General features: G+C 45.7%; 1 protein-coding gene across 3 annotated transcripts in view; it reads left to right on the top strand.

Moving 5' to 3' along the window:
* Positions 1-17,165, top strand: part of SLC35F5 (solute carrier family 35 member F5) — a 405,130-nt gene that overhangs the window by 108,262 nt on the left and 279,703 nt on the right. For all 3 annotated transcript variants that reach the window (XM_085647333.1, XM_085647335.1, XM_085647334.1), the window contains exon 7: positions 1,807-1,875. In XM_085647333.1, coding sequence (XP_085503459.1) covers positions 1,807-1,875 — 69 coding nt within the window. The remainder of the gene's footprint in view (positions 1-1,806; positions 1,876-17,165) is intronic.

The following is a 17,165-nucleotide window of genomic DNA, read 5'->3' as shown; positions in this document are numbered from 1 at the left end:
TTCTTTCGATTTCAGCAGGGCAGGATCTTGAACACGATTCTGCACCTACATGTGTGTAGATTGAGCAGCCGCAGTTGACTCTGTCGGATCTAACTACTGAGGATGTGGATGATAACCTTGCTGCCAGGCGTCCCTCAACAAAGTCTGTCTATGGGCTTCATGAAGGTTAGTTTTTTAGCCCTTTCGGGCATTTTGCGTTTACCAGGCCAACCCCCCCTGTTCAAATGACATGGTGATTAGGTTTCCAAAAGAGTCAACTCCGTTGTTTCCTCTCAAACCCTTTCTGACTCCACAGTGAGATCTTAAAAAAAAAAAAAAATCTCTTCAACGTTCTCATGTGCATGTCATTCTAACCCATGCACAGCAGTCCACAAGGATCTCCTGACTCTGAAGACTTTGTGTCTGGTCACTGTGACTTTGGCTTGTTGTGTGAGTGTCTTGCTTCACCCTCAGTCATATAATACAGAATACCACACAGTGGCTCAATCACGATGAAGAAATAGACAGAACCCCTCCTCCCCCATTTTCCTGTAAGACTTTTCTTTAGTGCCATCCAAATTAAGTTTCATTGTCTATTTAATATTGCTTGTAAACCATAAAGCTAAATATTTAATTTTAATTATTTTATAAATAGTGTCATAATCTTTCCACCTTTAAGTGCAAAACTTATTTAAAGGAATTATTTCAGATTTATCTCATTTTAATTCAGTCCGGACCACCCTTTTGTCTGTATCGCTTTACTGGCCTACAGGCCCAGCCTTTTATGTGCACTGTTTCTTCCTTCTATCGGAAGTAGCTGTACCCCACCTTCGCGAAGGTAGTCGAGACCCAAGACAGTGGCTCCAGCTTCGCCCCTAGTACTCTTCATCACCATCTGATAGGAGATTCAGATAGCCTCTCCGGCCTCACCCACTCCTCAGTAGCAATCATCTGCCCAATTTGGCCTTTGTGTGAGTTCACCCAGCTCCAAGCTGTGTCCTCCATCAGGCTGGTTATGTCCAGCAATTTTACAAAGGCTAGTTTAGTTGGCCCTTGATCTTAACCACTTACCTGCTTACCTACCTTCATCGTCCTTGTAGTTGATCATTGAAACTGAAAAAAGAGTGCAGAATTGCTGTAAGATACTTTTTAGCATCTAAAATAGATTCTGTAGGCTTGCTCGCTAGCCGCGCTTTCAAATCCATAATTATATGGAATTTATCATCTATTCCATACCCTGAAAGGATTTTGTTTTGCGGAAAAGAGAATCTTGATCACATAATTTATGGACGTGCCCTCTGTTTAATAATGAGAGATCAATGTAAAGAATAATTGTTTTGGAGGAGTGGAAGCTTGTATTTTGGAATAATTCACAAAAGTGCATGCTCCTTTCGTCATGCTTCACAGCTTATTATGATCCGATGATCCGATAACTAGAGTATTTGAAAAGGAATGTAATAGTATTTTACCCTTAGGAGCTGCTGATGTTTATGTGTGAGGCTGGTAATTTTACATTGTAAAGTTTTAAATAGTTAAAACATAGCTTTTAAGTGGGACTTTACAAAGGTAAAAAGTGCACAAAAGACATCCTGTGTTGCAGTGTTCACTGGTTTCTTCACTGTGGTTAAAAACATTTAGAAAGTTTGCATGCCTGTGCTGCTTTGGTTAGTTTGAAAAAACAACTTAAAAATAAAGAGGCTGTTTACAACTAGTCTTTTAAAATGTAATAAGGGAGCAAAGCACCAGTTCAGTTAGCACTAATCCTGTTATTCAGGTTAAACGGAACACTTACTCAAATGCTACTTAAATATCCCTCTATGCATTTAGTTTGCAGATGCTGAAGGCTACTTCACAGCCTGTGCTACAGCTACAGACAGCAGCGCTAACAGTTGCTTGGTAAGGCACACCAACTTGAATTTGTTCCAAGTTCTGTTCAGTTTTCTATGGCACTCTTGTATTTGTTTTATTATGTCTTAAAAGCACCATATTTGGATGGCTCAAACTTGAACTTAATTTACAATTTGTGAGAGAAAATTGTGAAAATTGCTCGACTATCATTAGTTTAACAAGACACTGGCATGAGGTCCGATTGTGTAAAGGGGTCCACTTTACCCAGTTATGGTTGTCTTTTTATTGCTGCTTAAGATAGAGGGGCAGGGTCAAATGTATTTGCCCCTAGTAGGACCCATTGTTCCTTTGCTATGTATGCCACTCTTTACAAGCACTTGATTGATATTTCTGATGGATGCATCTTCCCACAAATTCCAAACCACTCCTTCCAGGCTTTAGTCTAGAAAGTAGTTCCCCAGTGACTCCAAGGCTGGAATTGGTGTCACACCAGAGTTTATTAAACATTAACCAGTGTGCTGGCATTAGTTATTGTTTTTTCGTTCTTGTCGGCGTTCTCGGGCGCGCTCTCGGAGTCTCACTGATAAACTCTTCACCTGTCAACAGGAACTAGGTAAACTGTTTCCTCAAAAGGCATCTGGTTTCAAGCCTTAGCAGACTGTGCCCCGAGATGTGCCTTTCAGACCCCCCAGAGTTATAGTATGTAGCATATGCAATTAAGGAATAATGTTGCAACCCACGTCTCGTGCACCTCCATGCACACAAAAGTCATCAGGGAGCAAGCGGCCAAATTATTTTTAGCTAAAGTTCACTGGGAGACCCCCAGGCACACTTTCTCTTCTGAAGATAAGCGTCCTTCGGGGAAAGAGTCTTCCCATGAAAATCATAAAAAAAGGGCTATAGGTAGGATAAGTCTTCTTCCTCGAGGAAGCTGTTACAATCCCATCACCATTCTGTGTCTTCCTCAGGACGGCCTGCAACCCTTTGTGCTTCACCTCAAATTTGGGGGGTTGGTTGCTGTGGCTTGGCCCTTAACCCCCCTCCCCCCACCATGCTGTACCTCTATTGGCATTTGTCTCAGTGCCTATGGCAAAGTCAAAACCATTTAGGGAACTGCTCCTGATCAATGTAGCCCTTCTTCACCACCAGGAGTGTTGTTGTTTAGACAGTCTGTAAAGCAGAACCCTAACACCTTCCACCAGCCCCCTAGAGAGGGAATCCTAGAAGTTTGTTACTGTGGGTCGAAAAGTTTGTGCCTTCACCAACTTGGCTCTCCACACGGCTAATGTCTTTTGCCTTTTAGGCCGAAAGGTTTTGCCAGTTCTTACAAGGCATATCTGTATAATCGTCCTGTCAGGGTGCGGTGCATGGAGGAGATGTAACCAGGAGGAGATGTAACCAGCAGCAGCAGCACATGTAGTCCCCACCAGCCTTTGCTTACTCCGCTGTCTCCAAACCCCAGAGACAACTACCCTTCATAAACTACCCTTCCAGTGAGGTGGAGTGCCTACCATTTTCACATTGTGTTTGAGGTGATCATTTAACATCTGGTTGATCGGCTGAACTGCTGGGGCTACCTACGCCTTTCCTTTTGTGTCTTGCCCCCAGACCACCTCCTTTCCTTCAGATTGTGCACACCCAATAATTCCACGATACTGAAGGCAGAAGATCTGCCTTTATAGAAAAAGTTGCTAAAGAAATGGTGCCTCCAGCAGAGAGGGGCACTGGGTTTTATTCCCTTTACTTTTTGATGCCCTAAAAGTGCAGAGGCCTGAGGCCTATCCTGCATATATGCCTTCTGAAACTTTCCATCTGGCATGAAAAGTTTAAGAGGCTGTTCCTGAGCCAGGACCTGTTGGCCTTGAACTTGGCACATTGGTTGGTGTCACTGTACTTCCAAGGTGCTTATTTAGGTCTTCCAGTTATCTGCTCCCACAGGTGCTATGTGAGCTACATAGTGAGGGTCCAATACTTGCAGTTTGCTTTCCTTCCGTTCTAATGGTCTAAAGCTTTTTTGCAAAGGTGCTGACTGAGATTGCAGCTTCTCTGCAGATATCAAGTGTCTTGTATTCCTGTACATGGATGACTGGCTGACGAAGACTGAATCCCTGACGTTTGTCCAGTAGTGTGCCCAGTGTATGATGGCCTGACCATAACCTGGGTTGTATCCTCAACATCCAAAAGTTGTTGTGGCACTGCTTGGCACAAATCTTATGAAGGCCTTCCCTCCTCAGAGGATTGCAGATTTTTGGGTGAGGATTCCGATATATCTTAAGGTCCGATCCCAATCCTGCAGGTTTTGCGCTTACTAGGCCCAATGGCCTCGAGCATCCTGTTCGTACCTTCCACCAGATAGCGGATGTGAGTACATCAGTAGTGTCAGAGAAGCAGTTGCTACAACACCAAGGAAATCTCTGAGCTCAGGTGTCAATCTTACAGTCCGTGCATAAGGATCTGCAGTGGTGTATGAACCCTTCCAAAATTTTGAAGGGTCTCCCATTCAGCTCTCTGCAAGCTCAGGCTATAGAGGATATGGGTACCTCCTCACTAAGCTGGAATACTGCGTAGTTGACCTGGCAATGCAGAGATATTGGCCTGTATCAGACCAGCACTTGCACATAAATGTGCTTGAGCAGCAGGCTGTCATTGTTACCTTGAATTCCTTTCTTCCTTCCATCTCCAAGTGCAATGTCCAAATTCTGTCAGACGAACCCTACTCCATCCATTATATCAACAGACAGGAAAGTGTGCATTTGCTGACCCTGTGTTGGGAAGCAGTTCCTCCGCGAAGTCTTCCCACAAGTGTCTCACCTTGTGGGCTGCCTCCGTATGGATGCAAATGCTTTCGGCTGCCTGTCATTCGTGGACCGTGAGTGGGAGCTGCACATCTAAGTGCCATCCCAGGGCAGAAATTGTATTCAGTTTTGGGCCATTCATCCTGGGGGATACCTTCATGTTCGACTGGTCTCAGGGTCTGATGGATGTATTTTCTCTGATCTTGCTTCTGTCTAAAGTTGCCGCCGAGTCGAGTACAGCCGACTCTGTTTGCCCAAGACTCCATGAGGAGCATCTGGTAAGCCAATTGATTTCCACTCAGCACACATCTGCCCCTTCCTTCCTCATGGAGAGTGCACATGCTCATTTGGTATGATGGTCAGATCTCTAGCCCCAAACGCTGCAGAGTGGCAATTGAGTGGTGCCAGTTAGACATCCCCCCCACCCCCCATTTTGCCTGCCTCTTCAAGTCGCAGGCGTGTTGGTGGGTAGGAAGTCTGTGATTTAATCCTTCTAAATAGGTCTTTGGAATAAGTTTGTTCAGGGGTGCTAGTTTGAAGGCACCAATTTCTTGCCAGACTTTGAGTGAATTGTCCCTTGTTCAGCTGGGCATGGTTATTGCTACATGTATGCACTGGTGGTCCCGTCTGCTTTCATGTGTCTGCCTGATCAACCTTCCCTGTTTAGATCTGCTCTAGTAGTACAGTTTGTAAAAGGTTTTCTTCTCCCTCTCCTTTTATTGTTCCTCGGTGTGATTTGAATTTTGTGTTTTATTTTTGGATTGGTTGGTGGCGATGTACAGTTTGACTTCTCACTTTTAAGACCTTTTCTTGGTTAACTTCAGCTTCTATTGGGTCATGCACTCTTCAGTTTTCTATCCAGGTAAGATGGATCTGTGCAGTTGACCATCTTTCTTCTCAAGCTGGTTTCTGTATTCTCTGTGGCCGATTTGTTATACTACCATCTTTCTCCTTCCTCTACATTCAGCCCAAGAGGAGTAATGTCTGTGCAGTGTTGTGTGACATCAGCTGCATGCAGCAGTACAGAGTTCAGGGCCACTTTTTTGTGGCTTCGCTGGAGCTAAAAAGGGGAAGGTTTTCAGGGTACACATACATTGAGTCTTCCTGTGCATCATGCCATTTTATGTCCTGGAGAAGAAAGAGCCTCTGAAGGGTATTTGTACTTATTACACCAGTGCCATGGCTGCTTCCATTGCTCTTTCCAGAGGCATCCCAGTTACCAACATCCTTACTGCCTCAGGTTTCGGGCACGTAGTGCTGGTTAATTTTTTAATAACCATATTTTATTGGTTATATTAGAGAGAACTAAGCAAAATAAACAGACAAATAGAGTGCACAGTGTATTCACCTCATTAGAAGTCAAGAGGACATCCCAGCAGGATACAATACTGTACATCAGTAATTAAGTAGGTTGTAATATGATCCCAATTTCCACAAACCATTTCATGTTTATGCGGCAACTACATGTTTCGTAGATCGGTTCCTCCAATTTAGCACACCAGTCCATTGTCGCCCTCCATTCAGCCATGAGCAGGGGGCTTGTCACGCTTGACTGTGGTTGTACCAATGCCCACCAGGGTACTTTCCCCTCTAAGGTCACCCATATCCTCCAGAATCACCAGTCAACCAATTCGGTGGAGCAAGCAATTGTCTGTTCCAGTCTCCTGGAAAGAGTAGAGAAAACATACGACCAATAACTCCCTATGCTGGGACATTCCCAAACCATGTGAAAGAAACCACAATCCTCACTGACACATGTGGACAGTGTGACAGTTCTCCACAGATGACATGGAGTGAGATAGGACATATGCATGTACTTCAATTGTAAAAGGCACAGACTGGAGGGAATGACCAATTCACGTTGGGCCATCCTGACATCCCTCCAGTCATTGTCATTCAGAGGATTCACCCAGTCTTCTCAATTCTTTCAATGCAGTATTTTCTCACTTCTCTCTCAAACCAGCAAAACTGCCTGGTGTGTTAATTACTAGGACCTGTAGAGGATCGATATGGCACTCCGGCTTTAGGGTTTAGAGTAACTATACATTCCAGTGGGTTGTGTTCTGGTGGGTTTACCAGGACTGACTAATATATACTGTTCAGGCATGGCACAATTGTAAATATTTCTAGAATTGGGTCTTATGGAGTTCACATTCATTCTGAAGTGCCTGAAATGATTTAATCTGAAGATACTCCAGACGTCGCCCAGTTTGGAGTTACCAATAAGGTTCCATTGATAAAATCCTTTCAGAGGCGCTACCTGGAGAATCTATCTTCCTTGGTATGGGGGAGGGGGAGAATGGGGGACTTCTCCTGCGTGTCTTCCGCTCTCACTGGAGGGCTGACTGCCAACACAAGAGAAGCACCCTTGTGACTTCAGGTTGCGACCCATATAATAAATCTGTGATATGCCTTTGTTTGGTCAGGGAAACTTCCAGGCAATATGCAGGGTTGTTGTGACCCCCTTACAGCCAGTCATATATCAGTTGAATTTGGGAGGCCCAGTAGTTAAAGCGTGGTTGGCCAAACCCATCCCTTCCACATATTTGGACTGAATATTTTTGTTTTTGCTTGAAATCTGTTTACTAAAGGTTTTCCCCAAAACATTACAAGACATCACATTTAACACTGCACTACTTGTTTATAGCATTTAAAAAAAATATATATTTTATTGATTTTTCACCACAAACACAACATCCATAGTTGTAGCACATTATTGTCAGGGACACAGTTCTTGATACATTTGCATTGGTTCATATCCATCATCTGAACTTGCTTACACATTATAATCTCTATTATGCTGTTCTCTCAGTGCCACCGACTATTGAATAACAACCTCAATTTACAGTCGCACTATAACATTATGCATCTTTGTGTCGGCCAAGATCTGCGCTCCCCGAATTACTTGTCACCCCCCTCCCTTTACCGTCCCTAGCCCCATCTACCGGTGTGTACTACTTGTTTATAGCATGACATATTAATACTCTTGCAAGCAATAATACAAGAATATCACAATGTAGTAATAGCTGGCACAGGTGCAGAACACCAAGTGCGTGGGCAACTCAGACAAGAATACATGTCATAAATCAAGGAGCAATAAAACAGAAGGTACAACCGGTATCAGGTCGAAATGTGTTCCAGGGGGCCCCAGATCTTTGACATTGCTTCAGAGTAATGCACGAGGGGAGCCTCTGGTGGTAGTGAGGGTGGGGCGGCAAATATGGGACATGAGTTGCAGTCGCTGCCATGGTGGTGGGCGAGCTGTCTAGTCAAAGAGCTGTAGAGCTTTTAAGTTTGGGTGGAGTGAAGCAAGTGTATTGAAGGCCAGAAAGATAGTTAGTGGTTGCCTAATACTGTTAAATTTGGTTTCAACATGGATCAGTTAGTTGGACAGCTGCTCCATCGTTATAACATGCCAGAGGCGAATGAACCATAAGGCAAGCGGGGAGATGGGGCACAGTCTACTTTAAGGCAAGAGCTCTCGGCTGCTTTGCATAGGCTACTGACTGGTTAGTCAATATGCGTCATCGCCTCCAGTGTTAGGGGTCGGTTGCTTGGTATGATAGTGGTGTAGGAGGCAGGGATTGGGAATCCTACTGTGCTCTTTGTGTTCCACAAGCTAATTTGAGTAAGTAGTGATAAGAGAGCAAGACTACCAGATGTCGCAAGAATCTCCTGGCTCCGTTCCATAACACCAGCAGTGAGTAGAAGCTGTGGAGTAAATAGTGTTTGGGGGTGTTGGGGGTATAATACCATTGTGCCATGATCTTATAGGCTATCTCCTGCTGAGGTATACTTATGTATGTCTTGGGGATGTCATACCAAAGGGTTTCCCACAGTTTTTGTGAGATGCCTTCAGTAATGCTAGTCTGCCATTGTGTTTGATATAGGTGTGTGCAGGGAGGTGTCGAGTTTTCAAGTACTTGATAGGTTCTGGATTTCAGCCCTCTGGAACCATCGTAAGCCTTCACTAGTTTAGCCTATGTGGCTCCCTGAGCATTTAGGGGATTAGAGTGCCCAGTGACGCAATTGACAGTATTGCAACCGTGTTGATTCCTTGAAGTTCAATTTGCATGGGTCAAAAGGCTTAATGGTGCTTCTCACGAAGAAGTCGTGCAGGGTTCTAAACTAAATGGCCTCCCAGCTGGGGAACGTAAGAGGGGCGAAGTGAAGTCCGGGTTACAGGCAGTTGGTGTTTTGGGAGAAGGAAAGGTGGTGAGACCTCTCTTAAGAACCAGTTTGTCCCTGATCTCGAGGACTATCCTTGTGGGAGTAGCAATATAGGCACTGCTCGGCCTGACGTACTTGAGGAGCCAAGATAAGTCCCATAGGGGGAGACAGGCCAGCAGTTGATCCGTATGGAACCAGTGTTTGTCGCTGTCTTGGACAACCCATTTAGAGATATATAGGGTAGATGGGCTGTCCAATAGTATTCAAGGAGTTTAGTGCAAACTAGGCCACCCCTGTCTTTAGGTAGCATTGAAAAAGAGTTAGAGAGTCTGGGGCGCTTACCTCCCCAGATAAAGGAGCAAATGACTCGCTGTAAACACAGGATATTGTCTGAGGGATGGGCCTGGGTAAGAATTGAAAAAGATAGAGAATCCTGGGAAGGACATTCATTTTTATAACATTGATTCAGTCCAGCCACGATCTATACAGTGGTTTCCAGCAACTGAGATCTTCCAAGATGGAGTGCCGATATTCTGGCTAATTGGCTTGCGCCTAAGAGGTGAACATGCCGGTTAAGTTGAGGACTAGGGGCCTTATGTAGGTGGCCTGGCATTTACCACTTCATAAATACCGAATCATACCGATTCGGTATTTATGAAGTGGTAAATGCTATGTAGGTATTCCTGCGGTAAAAATTACCGATTCGTAGAAATTCGGTAATTACCGAATCGGTATTTACCGATTCGGTAATGAGGCATACCTTCCCATTGATTGAATCAATGGGAAGGTATGCCTCATTACCGAATCGGTAAATACCGATTCGGTAATGGGGGGAACACAATCAAGGGTGGCAGGGTGTCACATTGACACCCTGTTGCACCCCTGATTCCTGCATGTGTGCACATGTGGCACACATACATGCCCTAAGGGCATGTATGTCTGCCACATTGCACACTTCTAAGCGCTTGAAAATGCATTTACAGAGCCATTCTTCATTTACCACCAACTATTAGTTGGTGGTAAATACCGACTCCACACGACACCCACACACTCCCCCCTACATATCATTACAGGATTCGGTATTTACCGAATCGGTAAAATTACCGATTCGGTAATTTTACCGATTCGGTAAATTACCGAATCCTGTAATGTGCCCCCTACATTGCAAAAGCCTAAATACCGGTCGGTAACGGTATAATTACCGAAAATCGGCCGTTACCGACCGGTATTGGGCTACCTACATGAGGCCCTAGGTATCTAATTGTGCGGGAAGCCCATTGAAATGAGGCTAGCATTTCCAAGGCATTTGAAAGTCTTGTCTGGTATGGTAAAATTTAAGGCATACGATTTGGTCATGTTAACTTTACAGCCTGACATGACTTAAAAGGCGGAGAGGCAGCTTACAACTGCTGGCAGGGAAGTAGCGGGCTGCCTGAGAGTAAGCCAAAGGTTGTCCGCAAAGAGACTTTTTTCTGGGACAAACCTCCAAAAGGTATGCCTGCAATGCCTGCTGGATGGTGATGGCTAATGGTTTGACCGCCAAAGTGAAGAGCAGAGGTGATTACTAACACCCCTGATGGGTGCCCCTAGAAAGACGGATAGAGTTTGTATTCTGTCTAATAATACAGAGTGAGGCAGTCTGGCCTACATAGGATTACATGACCTCGGTGATCATACAAGGTCCTAAACCAATCTTGCTTAAACACCACCCGGAGAAAAGCCCAGCTCACTCAGTTGAAAACCTTCACCCTGTTGAGCGAGAGAAGGCAGGCCGTAATATTGAGATTTCTCGACCAGGTGTGCAACTTGGCGTATATTAACCCACTTACTGCCTATTGCAAATTAGCCCAACCTGGTCAGGATCTATGAGGCTGGGGAAGTATTGTTCTAGCCTGTTAGCCTGGATCTTTGTAAAAATCTTGGCATCTGTTTTTCAGGAGAGCTATAGGGGAATAGGATGAACACAGTGTATGGCAGTCAGTTGGTCTTTATTCGATTCACATCATAAAAGACATTCTACACAAATAAAAACAATTCATATATAATACAATTCAAGTTAGAATACAAGAAAAACTTCTGGACCTTTAAAATATTGCATAGAAGCAATTAGATTAAAAATAATCACAGCTTAATAAAATACAATAAGATACAAAATGGGACACGTCTGTTAACCTAATAATCCATAGCAGGGTACTAATAATAATAGCTAGCAAGACACAAATCGCATCTTAAGATTCCTTGCCCTGAGAATCCATGCCCAGCTAATAAACTTGGCAACACCTATTACTATGGGTTTTGAGGTATCGGTTTTCAAGATTCTACTGGCAACCTGTGCAGAACAGGTACTCATTAATCTGCAAACAGGTCGAAGCCAAACGCGACGAGGGAGATGATAAATTGGGCAACCAAAAAGAAAATGGTCCAAGGATTTGATCTTGTCTACGCAAAAGGGGCACTTGTCACTACCAAGAGGACTCCAGCTTTTGGTGAGTCCTCGCAGTGGTAGGGCGCCCACTCTAAACTGGTGATACAATTTGCGGTCAAAATACTTCAAAATAGTATCCCAGTAGTTTTCATAAGCAGAGTCGTCCTTGAGAACTAGGAATGTGGCAGTCATCGTGAGCCTATGAGGGAAGTACATCTCCTATTCTTAATAAAGCACCAATAGGCCTCCTTAAGGACTTTTTTCGACGGGAAAACCACAGAATCCGGACTAGCCCATAGATCACGCAACCCAAGATCAATCAACAGGGTTTTAATACTGGACAACCAGGGAATCCTATGCGAACCCTCCATCCCTTTAACCTCTAAAACGGCTTTTGCATAGATCGATAGTTCAGGAGTAGTCCACAGGCGGCGCCAAAACGCCAGAGGTCTATACCCTGCCCAGTCCTCTATAGGCTGGATTCCCAGATCGTACAATAAGGGGATGCGCGGAGTAGATTGGGGAAGTCCAATAGCTGACCTAAGAAATTTATTCTGGGCAGACTTCAGCTTAGACAAGTTGCTGAAACCCCAAATTTCAGCACCATATAAAATGGCAGGTAGAATCTTGGAACCATAGATCTTCATTAGGGGGGCTAATGGTTTAGTTAAGGAGTGTTTATGCTCTTTCAATAAAGCACCACCCAGTTGAGCATGTTTAAGAGCGAGAAGATCCAGCTGATGAGACCAGCTGCATGTCTCGCTAAAAGTGACCCCTAAATAGGTAAAGACAGCCGTTTGGGCCAAGTTAACACCACCCAGACATACCTGCGCCTTAGTACGCCGGGGACCTCGAAAAACCATGAACTTGGTTTTCCCAACATTAATTTCCAACTCATGCTCGCGACAAAAGATCTCGAAGCGAGACAGGGCCAGCTGCAAACCCTGTCTCGTCTTCGAGATCAAAAGGGTGTCATCTGCGAACATGAGTAGGGGAATCTTCATTCCAGCCAGGGTGGGAGCATCAGTGGGGTTATTAGAAAAATAATTTATGACCCCATTGATGAATAAAGAAAACAACGTGGGAGCGAGCACACACCCTTGGCAAACTCCTTTAGACACTTTAAATCTGTCCGTCACCTCCCCTGGTTTACCCCAACGAACACAGGCATACGTATTTTCATGGATAGTAACCAAAAAGAAAACCAATTCTTTTGGCATGCCCATTTCCTCGAGTACATTCCATAACTTGTCCCTCGGCACAAGGTCAAACGCGGACCTTAGATCCACGAAGGCCGCGTACAGCTTACCACCCCCCAAAAGAACTTCCTTCCAATAAAGGAGAACTACCCTGAATGCTTGGTCCAGGGTCCCAATATGAGAACGGAACCCTGCCTGTAGTGGGGACAGCACATCAAAATTAGACATCCAAGTTTGGATGCGACCCAGAACAAGACGGGCTATAATTTTTTGTACTGCGTCGATAAGACTAATAGGTCTATAATTGGCCGGGGCAGAGCGATCGCCTTTCTTATAGATCGGCAATATCTCTGCCCCGAGCCACGAGTCAGGGACAGCAGCACCACCCGCAAGGGCATTAGCCAGCAGAGTCAAATACGGGATCCATACATCTTGCTCCTGAATGAATAAATCGGCAGGAATACCGTCTGGACCCGGGGCTTTACCACTCTTAATTGAACTTAACACTAGCTTAACTTCACAGGGAGAAAATTCTAGGGGGTTTTTAATACCAGATGGACAGGAGATGTAATTAGCCGTCTTATCACCAACCTTAAACTGATCCTCGAAATAAGCGACCCACTGTTGAGGCTCAACTTGATTAGTGGGACGAATATCCGAGGGGCAGTTACCCCATTTAAGGAGATGCCAAAATTGGACCATGTTGCGGTCATGGCAGGCCTGGAAGAGATCCATCCAGCGATCCTCATCCCAAATCTGCTTCGCCTTGAGTTGGGCATTTTTATATACTGATCTACAATTTTGTATAGTGGCAGGAGAGCCAGATTTGATGGCCAGTATTAAAGCACTTTGGGCCAATCTACAGTCCTTATTAAACCACGAACGGGGTCTCAGCTCTTTGCTTTTACCAGTAGCAGGTTGGGTTTTCACAAAAAAGGATTTAAGTTCGGTAAAGAGCATGTTGTGGATGTCCCGAAAATTATCCTTAATCAAGCTTTGGGACTTCATCTGATCAAGTAAGGCCAGAGCATTGTTAATCATATCCCTAATGGCAGCCCAAGTGGCAATTTTCGGCCATCTCACCCTTCTAAGATCATTTGTAAGGATAACATCTGTAGGGGTGCGACCAGCAGGAGAGGTGGAGGGAATAGCAAAACTGTTATCTTTAATGCACAATGCAAGAGGGTTGTGGTCTCTTTCGACTCTACTTACTACCACCATATCGTCAATGAGCGGCCACATTTCCAAATTTACTAATATATAGTCAATTCGGCTCCCGGTTCTGCCATTGTCAAAAGTCGACCTCCCCAGCCTATCTGATTTTGTGCGCCCATTAACTGCTCTCATGCCCTGGTTTAAACATAAGCCTTTCATAAAAAGGGCGGCTTGGGTCCATTTACTTACTGGTTCCAGCTCCAGCTGGGGAACACCCCATGTTGAATCTTCATCCTCTGTGAAGTCCCCAAAATCGACCCCCAAGGGCTCAAAACAAACATTAAGGTCTCCTGCCACAATCTTATTAATGGGCTTTGGTTTGGTCTCTAAATAGTCCTCCAAAAGAGGACAAGTGGGAGAACATTTACCTCCCAGAATACCCCTAACATAAATGTTTATTATTAGGAGATTGAGGCCGCAACGAGATTTGACCCTGATAATCAAGATATCAGAACTGTCAATTGGGACCTCTGTCACAGTGACACCATCACATTGACGGACCCAGGTGGTTAAACCACCCTTGGGTCTACCCCTGTGACCCTTAACAGCAGGCTTATAAAAATTCAGAAAACCTGTGCGGAAGTGGGGAGTCAATGCCCAGGTTTCTTGGAATGCCCATATCTCAAACTCGTCAATAAAATTGGCCCAATCAGGAACATCGAGCCTAGACCCCAGCCCTGCGATGTTCCAAGAGCCCAACTTTAATGAGGAGCTTGCAACCCCAATTTCCACCGCTTGACCAGGATCAACCTGGGGATCGTTCAATGCAGCAGAGGATAGCTGTATAGAACCAGGAGGATTATCCCTACTTGGACTGACATTAGAGGATGATGGCTTAATAATGATAACCGGGCTCTTATGACATTTAAGACCCGAGGACCCAGGAACCGGCGGAAAAGAGCAGCAAGAACCTTCAAGCGTCAATCGTTATCCTCCAGTGATGAAAGGACATCAAAGCGATTGGAGGTCACAATGGGCAGATCAGACCTTACAGGGATAGCTGGAAAAGCACGATGATCACACTTTGACTGTAGGGAGTCAGGTCTATAAAAGAAACCCAGTGGGAGGATTTGGATCGAGTTAGGAGTTGAGGGTAGGCGGTGAGCAACTTCCAAAATATATTTAACCAGAGCAGGAGACTTGAAACTCAACACAACACAGTCCCCAGAAAGGGTCTTATACGACTGACCAATCCAGTTGATACGCCTGACCATGTTGAAATCATCAAACAGAGCCTTGCTGTTACCTATTTTAGAGCTCAAATAATGCAGGGATTTATTCCTAAGGTTAGACCAGTGTTCGTAAGAACCTACCGAAAGTGGTGGAACATTTGCCAAGACTATAGAGTAGGGGGTGGCTTGGGGAGGGAGATGTAAACTAAAAGGCATTGTAGCGCACCCTGCTCCCGCCCCCTCAATACCAGCCCTGTTACTCTGGGAGGGGCATCTTTGCACGTCACAATGGTTGTTAAGACCCCTGTCAGTAGCCACTCCTAGCCCCAAATGCTGGCCCTTCTCTTCCCCTGAAGATAATGAAGGTGGCATAACCCCCACTGACCTTGGTAGTCTAGCACTACCGGCCACATTAGTCACTCCCACTGACGTCACCCCATTTGATAAAGTGGGAGGCCCTAAGTCTAGGGACTTATCACCTGCAAGTCTAGCTTCCAATTTATCCAACCTACCGGCGACAAGGTCCAATTTGTGGTGGACAGATGTTAGGAGGCAAGCTAGATGGTCTTTAAGGCCAACAAGAAGTAAATCCACTAGAGGCTGGATCAGGTCCTGGCTCAGGGGAGTATAGTTATGATCAGATCTATCCCCTACAATGGAGGACCCACTAGGCTCAGAGATAGATGACACAACAAGGGGCTTACTCATTCCTTGACCTCTCTTATTTTTACTAATAACTTCTTTTTGTTTAGCTTTATGTGCCAACCTCCCTCTTGTAGTAACCCTGGTTGGACTCCGAGTAACAACACAAGCCTGGGCGGGGTCCATAGACTCGTGAGCAGGGGAAGTGGGCAATGGGGGAGAAGGGGTGCCATCAACTGGACTAGAGTGAACAGAGATGGGCAAATCAGTCTGCAACTGGGCTTATGGGAGGGAGGAGGATGTAGGATCTAAGGAGAGTCTGTGTTCCACCGCTAGGATCTCAAGGTTCAACGCTGACTCAGCTCTAATTAAATAATCATCTAGTGTCCCCCCCACCTTGTCGCCAGCTCTCCTTTTAGACATACTGCAGGGTAGGCAAGGATCGATCTTCTCTAAGCGCAGCCCGCCTTCCCCTATAACAGCACCACAGCCTAGGGAAGCACAACAATAGGTAGTAACGAGTCAGTACCCCTCACGGCCAACTCACAGTTCTTGGAAAGAGTCTTCTAGGGCGCCGTTCCCCTCGCGGCTGCGACAGATGGCGCAATGACTGCTCGAAATACCACCACAGATGTTAGGGGGGTGGCCCAGCCCAGCCTTATCCGGGCTTAGATGGGCAAGGACGGGCCCGCCCTTGGCCTGGGCTTCGCCCGGGCGCTGCCCGCGCGCGTCCCGCGCTGCGATGGTCACCTGAGCTTATGAGGGATTCCCTCAGCTGTTAATGCGCGCGTTGATGCGTAGGGCCTTCTGGGGGATGTGGTTCAAGCACTACAGCGTGCCTGTGCAGTTCCCTTCGTGGCCCTGAGGGCTCCGGTGCAGGCAAACCAAGAACAGGGCAGCAAGACTTGTCAAGACCGTTCCCCTCACGGTAGGATTAGGAAAGCTCTTAGCGCGTCCCGCGCTGCGATGGTGACCTGAGCTTATGAGGGATTCCCCTCAGCTGTTGATGCGCGCATTGATGCGCAGGGCCTTCTGGGGGATGTGGTTCAAGCACTACAGCATGCCTGTGCAGTTCCCTTCGTGGCCCTGAGGGCTCCGGTGCAGGCAAACCAAGAACAGTGTATGGTCTTTTCCCAGTTTGAGGATGAGGGTGATCTCTGAAGTGGCCCTGGTAGGCGTGAGGCCTGTGTAATTGGTGAAGGAGTTTAACAGTGTCAGTAATCGATCCTAGAGGCTAGGGAAGAAGGTTGTGTAAAAGTTAACGGGAAGCCCATCTAGGCTTGGTGTTTAGAACTAGGAGCTCCCGGAGGGCTCAGTGGAGCTCTGCTGGTGTAATGAGGGTGTCAAGAAGTTCATCATGGCGAGGTTTGATTGTCCCATAAATGTCTATCATGCCCTGCCAGTTTTCATCTTGCAGGTATAGGGTTTCTTAGTGGTTGTGAAATGCTTGTTGTTTAGCTGTTTCAGTGGTTGCTCAGGTCGTGCCTCTCGTCTGAATTTTTGTAATATGGGTCTTAGATTGTTGGTGGCGTAATTTATGGGCTAGTAAGGAGCCAACCTTATAACCCATCATAGTATTTTTTATTCAAGGCCAGAAGGGAGCTTTCACCTCTGTTGGTCCTATGGGCTTTCAGCTTTCATCATAGAATTGCAAGCTGTTGCTTGTTGTGTCTAGTAGGAGATGTCTGGTTCATTCTATTGAGGGCCTTAATCCATGCCG

Source organism: Triturus cristatus, chromosome 3_2 (genome assembly GCF_964204655.1).
Source record: "Triturus cristatus chromosome 3_2, aTriCri1.1, whole genome shotgun sequence".
Taxonomy (NCBI): domain Eukaryota; kingdom Metazoa; phylum Chordata; class Amphibia; order Caudata; family Salamandridae; genus Triturus; species Triturus cristatus.
Note: the sequence above shows the minus strand (reverse complement) of the source record. Positions and strands in the feature narration are given on the sequence as shown.